Source organism: Alligator sinensis, unplaced genomic scaffold, assembly GCF_000455745.1.
Source record: "Alligator sinensis unplaced genomic scaffold, ASM45574v1 scaffold126_1, whole genome shotgun sequence".
Lineage (NCBI taxonomy): Eukaryota > Metazoa > Chordata > Crocodylia > Alligatoridae > Alligator > Alligator sinensis.
The window spans coordinates 4,028,829-4,040,832 of NW_005841842.1; the positions used below are offsets into that span (position 1 = coordinate 4,028,829).

General features: G+C 42.3%; 1 protein-coding gene across 2 annotated transcripts in view; it reads left to right on the forward strand.

Annotated features, from left to right (window-relative positions):
* The window catches only part of LPCAT1 (lysophosphatidylcholine acyltransferase 1), a 66,570-nt gene that overhangs the window by 25,093 nt on the left and 29,473 nt on the right, over positions 1 to 12,004 (forward strand). For both annotated transcript variants that reach the window (XM_006015680.3, XM_025205452.1), the window contains exons 7-9: positions 2,922 to 2,956; positions 5,891 to 5,945; positions 7,761 to 7,843. In XM_006015680.3, coding sequence (XP_006015742.1) covers positions 2,922 to 2,956; positions 5,891 to 5,945; positions 7,761 to 7,843 — 173 coding nt within the window. The remainder of the gene's footprint in view (positions 1 to 2,921; positions 2,957 to 5,890; positions 5,946 to 7,760; positions 7,844 to 12,004) is intronic.

The window sequence follows — 12,004 nt, forward strand, 5'->3', positions numbered from 1 at the left end:
TTTTTTCCCCCCCGCCCACTTTATTTTCATTCGCTTGTTTATTTTGCTACAAGTTAACCTATTTCATTGCTATTGAAGCCTCCTTGGGCACATCCATATGAGCAAGCCCGTGCCTGTTGCAAGAGGCATTCTGGGAACCAAAAAATGTTCCCTGTGCTGCATATTTACACAGCACGGACACTGATTTTGATACCGGAAAATCCTGGTATAAAAAACAAAACAAAAAAACCTGCTTAAAAAAGTGATGAGGCTGAGTCCTCCAGAGAGACAATTTGACACCCAGCCAGAGCCTCTCTTTTATGTTGAGCCCCTGTTGCCCCAGTAGGCTGCCCAGATGGCAGAGTGGGGGTACCAGAAGACATGATAGCAGTGCCACCTGAAGGTCAACTGTGCAGCCGCCGCCTACTGCCAACTGGCCCAGAGGTGCAGCTTTGCTGCAGTGCCCATACCGCAGCCCAGGTGGCTGTGCAGTCCCTGTCCAGGCCTGGCAGGCACGCAGCCATGGGGCTGCAGGTCCAAGAGGGCTGATGCTGTCACAGGTGGCAGCAGATAATAGCCAGGCAGCAGCTCCCACTGCCAGACTGCTGCAGTGGGTAGAGAGTACAGGGGCCACTCTCTTCAGGTTAGGGCTGCTTCAGCAGTCCAGCTGGCACAAGGGGCTAGTGTCCCCAGATACTGACTGGCTGGGCCTCAGAATCTCATAAGGTCATGTAGTCCTGAGCTGCTTGCCAGGGCAGCTTTTTATTCTGCTGGTGCTAACAGCTCCCCCTGGCAGAAGATCCAGGCAGAGCTGGGCAGGTTCAGCTTGCCTCAAGTGGCACAATTTGCCCCAAAGTGCATGTTTAGATGTGTGCTGAGGCACAAATCTCCAGCACAAATTTGTGCTGCTACTATTTGAGCTGCTGCAAGCGCATGTGCCTGCATGTGTGGATGCACATCTCATGTTCAACTTACACTTGCAATTTGCTTGTTGCACTGCTTTGCAGATTTCCATAGCTTTCTAAAGACAGATCTCAGACTCTCCATAATAATTCACATACCCCATCTCCACAGCCCAGTGCTAATCTTAAAGGGCCTAGATTGCAACACTGACTATATATAAAAAAACCCAAAAACATTCAGAGCTTTTAGTCTTAGTACTTCCTTAAGTCTCCACTGTTGTTTGGAAGAGAAACCTTTCAAAGGTTTCACTTTTTTAGGTACAGAATCTTCAAATTGTGCTTTGCCTCTAACAAAATAACTGCTGTCCCTGAGCAAGAGCTGGAAGCTTTTTATAAACACATACAGTGTTCATATCAGCTACAGATAAAATATTGCTTTTCTGGCACAACTCTGTTTTATCTTAGTTTGCATACAGTAGTGAGAGTCTGGATAAGCTTCAGTCAACCACTTTGTTTTGATCCCAGCAGTCCATCTTCCAAAATAAAGGGTGACTGTCTTTGGCTGTACAGCCTCACTTGCACTTTCTTGTATAATGAAGTAAAATTTTGAAGTTAACTTCCAAATCTTAAAGTCCTCTCTCTCTGACATCTTCTGGAAAACTGAAGCTTGCTTCCTTCCAAACCTCTCCAATCCCCTCATTTTCCAGCAGTGCCTCCTGGTCCATCAGGCTTCTAATCTAGAATTGATCTTAAACTCTTTCCTCTTTCTTATGTTACAAATGCATGTCTTTACCAAATCAGGCAGCTTATTTCTTCATACCACTTCCTTTTTCTGTTCAAATGGCTCAATTTTTTGTACAGACTCTTATCTTTGTTTTGGACTGCTACTCCTTGCTTGGCTCCTGACACCCATGATGGCCTCCCTCAAATCTACTCAAAAGCACAAGCACTCTAAACTTTCTTGTTTGAACTGAAACACTTATCAGCACATCACTCCCCTCCTTTCTCCTTTGCTTCAAGTTCAAGTTTCCAGTCTTTCCTTCCAGGTCATGCCAGTTCTATCTGATTTAACTGCTTATATCTCCCTCCCTCTGCAACACACATGATGCCCTCTTCTGTCCACTCCTTCCATCACCGTGTCTTTGCTATCTTGCTCCCAGGTTGCTCACTACTCATGCAGTGCCTTTTTGAGGCTTGGGTTGTCTTTTGTTGTTTTGTTTTTTTAACTGTAAACTCTCCTGTTTTAAAATTCTTTTTCAAGGTGCACTTCTACTACAAAACCAACAAGAATGTAGCCAACCCATAAAGGCCTTGGCACAGTAGTAATAGTAAAAATACTTTCCAGTTTTGCTGCTTAGAAATAAAGGTATTTTGATGATAAAATGTGTGCCAGTCATTACATTGATCTTTTTTAATGTCATATCTTTTTCCAGCACTTGCTTTGCTCTTTGTTTTTTCAGATTTCAAGTTCTTCATAACACAGACTCCATTTTCCAACCTTCAGACTTAGAGTTCCCAGGCCTCTGGATGTTGGAAGCTGTAGAGGGAGGGGGACAAGGGACAGATCAGTCTGGATAGGCCCTGCTTAAATGCTCATCCCATTAGCATCTGCACTGCACTGCTGTGAGAGCAATTTGGTTCATGGTGGCATGGACCTGTGGTCTGACCCGGTGGGTCATCTCTTGCGTTCTTTCTTTCATATGCTTCTGTTTATACCCTTACTGGCCGTTACCTATTTTTAAAAAATCTAATGGGACAAAAGAAGCATCTGAATTGCAGTTAATTGTTTCTAAATGTATATATTTTTAAGTGGGCATCTTTTGAAGGATCTGAAGAGTCTTCAAATGTGCTATGAACATAATTTTCTTGTATGTAAGCCCTGAATTACACCTGAACTGTGTTTCTTAACTTTATAAAAGGCAAGCTTATTCCTGTTTAGCATTGTTTATTCCTAACGGAAGTAGCTTTTTTAAAAATGGTTCATTGCTATCTTCATGAGGACTTAGAGAAAAATAATTGCATTTGTTTTGCACTTCTTAGGATACAATCACATGGACATGGCAAGGACCAGGAGCGTAAGTCAATCATGTCTTCTTCCTTGTGCTGTGATTGCTTTTGTAAATTAGCTTGGTGTTACAAGCGTACTGTCAGATGGGCATTATTGGTTATTAGAGTATTCCATAAAATGAATGAATCTTTCCTGTTGATGATTGCCACATCATTAAAAAAAACAAACAAAACCTCATCTGGAAAAATCTAGAAAGAAACTAGTATTGTTTTCTGCCACTTGTTTCTGTCCAATGGCGATATGTGCTTAGATGGCTTTTGTCTCATTGCCTTGATTATTTTATGGACTGTTTTTGTTTTCCTGTTTTGTTTTTATTTCAATATTGTTATATGATCCACCTGCATGTGGTGAGACATTGCTTTTGCTCCCACACCACATAACTTTCATATCTCCACATTTCTTAGCATCATCATTTGAATGTTTTGGCCATCTTTAGGAAATGCTAAAGATGCAAATGCTGCTGCCAATTTGGCAGTAGCTGTGATGGGATTAAAGCCTGAACTTTGGGGCTGGAAGGAGAGGGTTAGTAATGCTGAGAACTGGTCTCTGCCTCTCCTTCGTGAGCCCAAAAGGACAGCACAGGCTTGGCAGCCATTACAGCATCCTCATGCCTCCATTCCAGCGTGGAATGCTCATAGAAATGCTGGAATCAATTTTCTTTCATAAAACTCACCCCCATATTTTGAATGGCTAAGAAAAGAGTAACACTTCAGCTGCTGGGCCTGTTGTGCCCTTAAGTTAGAGATCTTTAAAGTTGCCATTGACTGCATGCAATGCTGAGCTCTCCAGCCAGGGGCCACAAGGAGCTGTGGTGAACTGTGTCTCTGCTCCTCCCTCTGCCCCCTCCTGAAGGGGAGTGGAACAGTCAGTGCTATTCTGCAGCCCATCTCTGCCAAGGCTGCAACACTTTTTTTTTTTATGAGGGGGTGGTGGGGGGTGGTGAAGCAGAGCTGGTTCTTGTGAGTGTTCTCCTATGACTTAGGCCTACACTGTACTGAAGCAAAGAGGTGCACAGAGTTTGTGGGCTAGAGAACTGGGATCCTGGTGGCAGCATTGCAGGGATATTGCAGCAGTGGTCAGACCCTGATAACGCCTTTAGTGCTAGGGGCTTTGACACCCTGATTGTTCCTGGCACTCTTAGGGGGAAGAGGGAAGGCAGCAGCAACCAGAGGGAGAATCGGCACCACAGCAGCAGTTATGCTGGGGCATCAGTCAGCACCTAGGGTGCTGGAGCTCCCCATGCTTAGAGCACTACTTGAATCCTGACACCACCCTAAGCATCCTCTGCCCCTGCCCATGTGCTGCTGCTGGAACCAGGATTCTAGCTTTCCAACCCCCACATGTTTTTCTGCTGCTGTGGCTCCCCTGATCTTTTGCCAGAATCAGATGACCACAGCTCTGAATGACTGTTCTCCTTTCTCTCTCCCCGATCTTGCCCTCACCTGCCCTGTGAAGAAAGGGGCAAGAGAGGAGCACTGTGGGATTTGATGGAGAATCCATGGGTCCTCTGTTCTGCACCAGAGAGCATGCATATGTAGCAGGAAGTGAAATGCTTCTAAACAGTATATCAGTTTCAACTGGTACTTTTGTGGAGCTCTCTGGCTGCTTTTGGAATGCATCAGAGGGCCTGGACGTCTGTATGGCTCACCCATTGAAGTGTTTCATAAGTTACATCTATTCACAACGTGAATTAACTCATCTGCTTGAGTTAAACCACATTAAATGACAAAGATACTTGTTTAGAATTCAGGTCCCTTTTATTAAATGTAGTTTAATTCACTAACAAAATAAATTATATTATTGTGAATTAAGTCTGCATTAATTCTGAGTCTCTGTACCTGCCTGGATCAATACAGTTTTAGTAATCCACTGTAAATTTGTACGTAGTGAATTAACCATAATTTTCCTGAATGCAGCTGGGAAGGAAGCCTGAAGTTAACACATGTGCATTACACTGGAAAATCTCAATTTGTTTGTGCTTCCACCTTCTGCACTTGCTGAAGTTTCCTCAGAGCACCACTTTCTCACAGCATAACAGCACAAAGCTTTTGTGTTGGCATTTGCTATTAGGCAAAATAGCTTCCTTTCCATGAAGGCTGACAATCTTTTCAGAGTCCAAGAGATTTGTAAATAGTGAGAACTCCTCACACCACAATATACACAAACTTACAATTTTAGAAGTAACTCATATACTTCTGACAGATGTTGGAGCAGATCTTTTGGTAGAAGTGAAGCTTTGGCTCCCCTGGCACCTAGTGGTCAGGAACTGTAATAACTAAGACCTGCTGCAGGCAGTCAGTTTAGGAGAGTTGGTCATGCCTGCTCCTTACTCTGAGTAATTCTGAGAATAAGTTATTCTGTAGTAGTTTTGTCTGCACCTTATGTCCTTTTCTGGAGTTGGGTGCTAACACCATCTGAAACCAAGCTGGTTTCTTTATCCTTAAATTTCACACTACATGTTCCCTTAAGTTATTTTGAATGTGATAAAGGAAAGCAAGATAGATATGTGTATATTTTTTTTCAGTGGGCTAAAACATTAAATGTAGGCAACTATGATTTTGACTCTCTGCCTTCCCCTTCCCCCCCTGCTACCACCCAAACTGCATACATGCATGAATCTGGACAGTTTTCTTAAACAGATGCACTACTTTTGCTATGTTTAGATGGTTTGTGTCCATATTAGTCATACTACAGTGGAGGTATTCCCAAAGGAATGCGACTTTCTTACTGCTTCAGACTTCCCATATCATTGGCTATCTGTTGAATGTGAAATTTTTTTGATACTTGTTTATAGAAACTGGTAATACATGTGAAAGTGCCATCCAAATGCATTTTTTTCTAAATATGCATCTTAGCTATATAATGCTAGTTGAGGAACTTCAAATGCAGTGCATTGCTTTTGCTACAATCAAAAATTCTGTTTTTGTTTTGTTTTTTTAAGGATGGAAATACTATGGCTTACCTTGTGTCAGTTTCACAATTCTGTGGAAATTGAGGTTAGTATAAAAGTATCAATACTGTCTATTACAGGCAGTAAAAGGAAAAATACTTTTATAGACTACATATGCACAGTAATGCTATCACATGGTAAAAATATGTACTGAGACTTTCAGTGTTAGCACTGCATTCTATTGCAGGCTTAATACCATTCACATGTAGTATACATAGATTTTCTATCTGAAAGCTTTACCCAAAATCAAAGTTAAAAATTCCTAACCTTCCTCTGTGGCTGCTGTGCATTTTCATTTAAAGGATACATTGTCATTTAAGTTACCAAGCGCTTTGGTAGCTATGGATACCTTATTTTCAGATATCAGTGATTAATGTGCAATATTAAGATTTTTCTTTGGAAGGAAAAAAAAATGCAAAATTTCTTCAAATCTTTTAATACTTCAGTCAAAACAAAAGAAGTTGTACAATTAAGCATGTGAGAATGGGGGAATGTGAAAGTTAAGTTTTCATGTGCAGCCTTAACTTTGCATTGTGCATTTTCAGTACAGGTACTGTTTGCATACTAGCTTTTTTTTTAAAGTATTTTTAAGGGATTCTTAGATTTTTATAACATTTCATGCTGTTTTTTATTCTTGATTTTTATTGTTTAAAAAAAAAAATTCACTGGCATAACTGCCCAAGATAAGATCTTTAGCAGTCTAAATTTTCTCACGTGTGTTGTTTTTTAGCTGCATCTCAAGCCAGAAACACCCCCTTTCCTCTGGGCAGTTGAGACTAGGCAGTTAACTAGGAGGAAAAAAATATTGCTATATAAATATGAGCAGTTAATACTTGCTTTCCGTATAAATTGCATTTAACTTATGATGTATGCTGCAAACAGGGTAGTGACTAGTAGAAGAGTTGAGCAGTAAGGTTGCAGAAACTTAGAAATACTTCAGGAAGATATTGTGCATTTGTAATTTGCTTTTTCAGGGCTTATCTACATTTAACTGATTCAACCCAACTCATAGTGCTTTCTGTGCATGTGGAGGAAGGGAGTGTGTGAGAGAGAAAATATGGGGAGACAGACATTCAGAATTCTGCTGAGTTACAAAAAGTGACAGTGGAGTCTGATTTGGAATAACTCAACTAGAAACCATTTCATCTCCTTGCCCTACCACACTTTTTCTGCTACCCATAGAGGAATGAATTCCCTGCACTGAATATAAGAACTATGGATCAAGGGATCAAGGGATATCATTTTGTTATGAAAATACATTAAGGTGTATAGCTTCATAAGGGACACCCCTTGATTACTTTTCACAAAGTCTTTTAGTTATATTTCTTGTTATCTAAACATCTTGCACCACGTCCTTGGGTGTAACTGAAGGGCGTGTAACATGCTAGGCACCTCGTGCAAAGGATGTTTACAGTTCATCTTTGCACTGCTCGCCTTGTACTGTGGTTAAGGAGTCACTACTCAAGTGACCCTGAGTTGAAGTGTCCAGAGGGGCAGGAAGGCTTAATGGGCTGATGTAGAAGTTTGATCATTCTTTCTTTGCTACACTAGGAGCAGCGGAGAGGGTGTTTGTAGTACACATAGGTAGACCCCATGTCAATAAAAAAAATTAAAGCTAATCTGTGTTACTGAGGGCAGGAGCGGAGCCACACCATTATGAACAGCTGTAGCCTATGATGTGGCTTTAAGTGTGTATTACATCAGGTTTTCTAGATCTTGGTTTTTAAATTGCTGTCTTCCCACACTACTGCTTTAATTTTATTCTGAGCAGGACTGCTACATATATCTTTCACTACAGTGTAATAATACAAAGGTTTTCAAATGATATATATTTTGATATAATTTGGTTTTCTGTTTTCAGTTTCTACCTGTGTATATCCCTTCAGAAGAGGAAAGAAAGAACCCATCTTTGTATGCAAACAATGTCAGGCAGGTAATGGCAGAGTAAGTATGCCTGATTTTTCACTTTGGAATCAAACAGAAGTTCTGAAGGCTATATCAATATTTGCCTCTGTGCAGACAAACATATAGAATATAACCTATATTTAAAACACCATTTACTTGACTCTTCTTTTAATGTATTTTGTTATTTGAGGCAGGTAATCAACTGAAATGATTGTCAGAGAGGAAGTACTATGAAAACTTACAAGTGCTTTAGCTTCCTCTGTACCTCGCATGTTACCATGACTGCTGTTATGGTGTGGTGTTAGGACTTCGGAAAAAATGTTATGTAAAATAAGAAAAACCTGGATGTGCCCTGAAGTTTAAACTATATGTGAGATTTTTTTTGTTTTGAAAACACTGAGTTAAAATGGAAGAACATCTCAGATATCGATCTGACATGAAATGAAATGAAATTAAAAAAAAAACAAAACAGCTTCACATTAAGCTACATCTCCCTGAAAGCATGGTCATATAAACAGAAATTTCCCTCCACTCCCTACTTAACATTGTAGAATGGTCATCTGCTCTGCTATAGCTGTTTTATGTCTCCATTCTTATTCCAGGGTAAATGGAGGTGCCCAGAAGTGTGCCTGATAGTTCGTGTCCTGGGGGGGTGGGGGTCAGAATGGAGGTAGGGAAGCCTGAGCCTCCTGCTGTGCAGAGTAGAGCCAGGGGCAGGATACTGCAAAGAAGCGTCACTGCCAAGACCTAGGTTAACTCCTTCCCTGGGCCTGTAAACAGCACAAGCTTTTTCTTTTTTTTTTATGGCAAATGAGGATTTAAAGGCCTAAATTTGGCAGCAGCTACAGGGCTAGGGAAGTGTAAATCAGCTCATGGCAGTTAAATCTAGTACCAACTTTTGCTGCAGCAGCAGCATCCTGCCCCTCCTTCCACCCTGCCCCCCTGCTAAAGGTTGGAGTACCCTCCCTTTGAATGCCTGGGGCTTGGGTGCCGAACATAGAAGCTTCCTTTGCTGCTGGTTGGTCACCACTTAAAGGTAAATGTAGGGTGTTGCAGTGTTGAATACATTTGATTCAAGAAATATTGTAAAGTACACAAACTTTAACTCCTGTTACTCAGGGTAGAGCTACGTGTGCGCCTTACTGTGGAGTAGACTAATTGGCTTCACAGTAAAGCATCACCATTTACACATGTGCCAGTATTAGGGTGCAGTAAATTAACTAACTTCTCCATAAGATAGTACAGTCAAGGAAAGTACTATCTTATGGTGGAATACTTATGCGCACTGAAATACACATGTAGATTGTGATGGGCTGACTGGGGCACGAGGGTGCTAAAGTGCAGGGGCTGCCTGCCACTTAGCCCCACACTTTAGCACCCTTTTGTCCCAGCCAGCCCCTCCACATCCCAACACTACCCAGAGCCTGGGAGTGGCAACCCTCCTTCCCCTCCCCCCACTTAACTTCCCTGGGGCCCCTATGCCTGGGGCTACTCTGCCTGGCTTAAAGTACTGCAGTCCTAGGCACATATGTAGATGCTGCACCCAGGAGCAGTTGACTCTGGTGTAAACACCCTTGTCCCCCAGTCATCCACATCAGCATCTATGCATGCAGTGCTGCAGAGTTTATTAGTTTACTGTGGCCTAATAGGCCCTCACGTGTACACACTAAGATGTTTACTGTGGAGCTAATTGGATAACTCCACTGTAAACATCTTCTGTAGATGCACCCAGATTGACCAGGAGTAGATAGATGAGATTCAACAAGGAAAACGCAAAGTCCTGCCCTTAGAACACAATAATTTAATGTACAAAAACAGACTGGAAAATGACTGGCTAGGCTGCAGTATTGCAGCTAAGGACGTGGGAGTTAGTTTACCAGAAGCTGAATATGAATCAGTGTGCTCTTATTGCACCAAAAATAAATAAATAAAACCACCAGCATACTGGGCTCTGTTAGCAGGAGTATCACTTGCAAATCAAGGGACGTGATTCTTCTGCTCTGTTCAGCACTGGTGAGCTCTCATCTTGACTGTTGTCCTGTTTTGGACCTCACACTTTCAAGAAGTATGTGTACAGACTGGTAAGAGTCTTGCACAGAGCAGCAAAAAGTACTGGGGACCTGGGAGGCAATGCAGAAAGGCTGAAAGAACTATGGTTACTTAGTCTGGAAAAGAGAAGACTGGTGAGGGATTTGATAAGTCTTCAAATACCTGAAAACCATGTGGGAAGTAGATGTTTTTGGGCCTGTAGTGATAGAAATGGGATTACATTTAGTAGTACAAAGTCCAGTGCCATGCATATAAGGACTAATAACAAGAATTTCTCTGTTAAACAGGGAGCTCAGCAGTTGGAAATGCTAGGGCAGAGAGACATGTCTATATCAATTTATTGTAGGTTGATTTATGAGCCACCTGTTTGGTACAAAAGGCAGACACTAACTTAGAGTACATCAAACAAGCTGCTTCCAACAGAGGGGGAAGTATTAATGTCTTTGTATGAGAAGCTAGTAAAACATCTGGAGTAGTATATAGCTTTGTTTACCCATGTTCAGGAAAACTGAATTCAAGTTAGAAAAGGTGCAGAAAAGGACTATTGGGCTTATCCATTTTTTGATCATCTTGTTTTGGGAGGAAACTAAATGATTTCTGCTTGTTCAGGTTTAACCTAGAAGTACAAAGGTAGAGAATATGACTCCCATTTATACACGGGGGTGGGGGAGAGTTGTAAGGGAGGGAATATAATTGAAACTAACAGGCAGTATTGGCGAGAGCAAATTAATATAAACTAGCCATATATAAATAAGTTTTGGTTCGTAACTGGCAGAAGTTTTCCAACTATCAGAGCAGTGACTTCTAGACTGGTTTTCTGATGGGAGTAATGGGTTTCAGGAGTTAGAATAGCATTGAGTAGCAGGGCTGTGCGAAATGGCAGCGTTCCATTTCGAATTTGTTTGGATTCGAAACTGCTGTTCCGTTCCTTTCCGTTCCATCGAAACAGTTTCGCTGTTTTGTCCATAGACTATAATGGGGAAACTTGAAACAGCCTATAACTTTGTCATTTCTGGCCTTATTTGGAATAAACTTGCAGGAATGGTAGCCCCTTCTGAGGGCATGAAGCCTGCCAAGTTTGAAGGAGATAGGTGCAGGGGGGTTTGGGGAAACTGCACCCCAAAGTCTTGAAAGCAAAACTCATGTCATGTGTATGCGTTAAGCCACAGTGGGATCAAAGCTGCAGGCATGCTAGCCCCTGTGGAGGCCACAAAGGCTTGCAGGTTTCAAGGAGATAGGTGCAGGGGTTTGGGGGAACTGCACCTCAAGCTGTGGACAAGCAAAACTGGTGACATTGTGTGTGTTAAGGCGCAGGAGGGCGAAAGCTGCAGGGATGGTAGCCCCTGCTGAGGCTATGAAGCCTGCCAGCTGTCAAGGAGATTGGTGTAGGGGCTTCTGGGGCTCTGCACCTCTAGCTGCTGACAGGCAAAACTCGTGACATGGGTGCTTGTGGAACTGTCTGTCTTGGACCAGAGTGGGGTGAAAACTGCAGGCCTGCTAGGGAAGTAGCAAGTAAGGAATCCTTTAGAAGATCAGTGCTGCTGCTAGCTGTAGTTACCTGACGCTGAGCTGCTGGAACACAGACAGCTCACTAACTGACACCAAGGCAAAAACTAAGCAGGGCAGTTTAAACAATGCTGCCTTCTTTGCAGTTTTTCCATCCCTCCCCCAGAGCCCTGGGGTTGGAAGGAACCCAGGGAAGGATGCCAGTCACTGGTCAGCTACACAGTCAATAATGAAAGCACTCCTTCCCCTCTTCCCCTTCTCGTTCCTTAATTTAGTTTCCCTTTCCCTGCAGGCATTGAAGGCAAGCCGAGCTTCAGCTTTGAAAGTCAAAACATTTCGAGTTGCCTCGTTTTGTTTTGAGGCTGTTTCGATAATATTTATTTTGTTTTGATTTTGCCGTTTCAATCTTGAACGAGTGGAAACAGCATCGAAACAAAACTGGCGGCAAAATTTCGCACAGCCCTACTGAGTAGCTTGATCCGTCTGTAAAAGAGATTATATGATATGGTATTTTGAGAGCAGGAGACTGGAAAGGAGAACTGAGAGTCCTGTGTGGGCTGCTTCATTTTTTCCCCAAATGTGTGAAGGATCTGTATTGACTTCAGTTGAGGGGATTGGGCTGAGGACCCCCAAGATCCAGGTTGT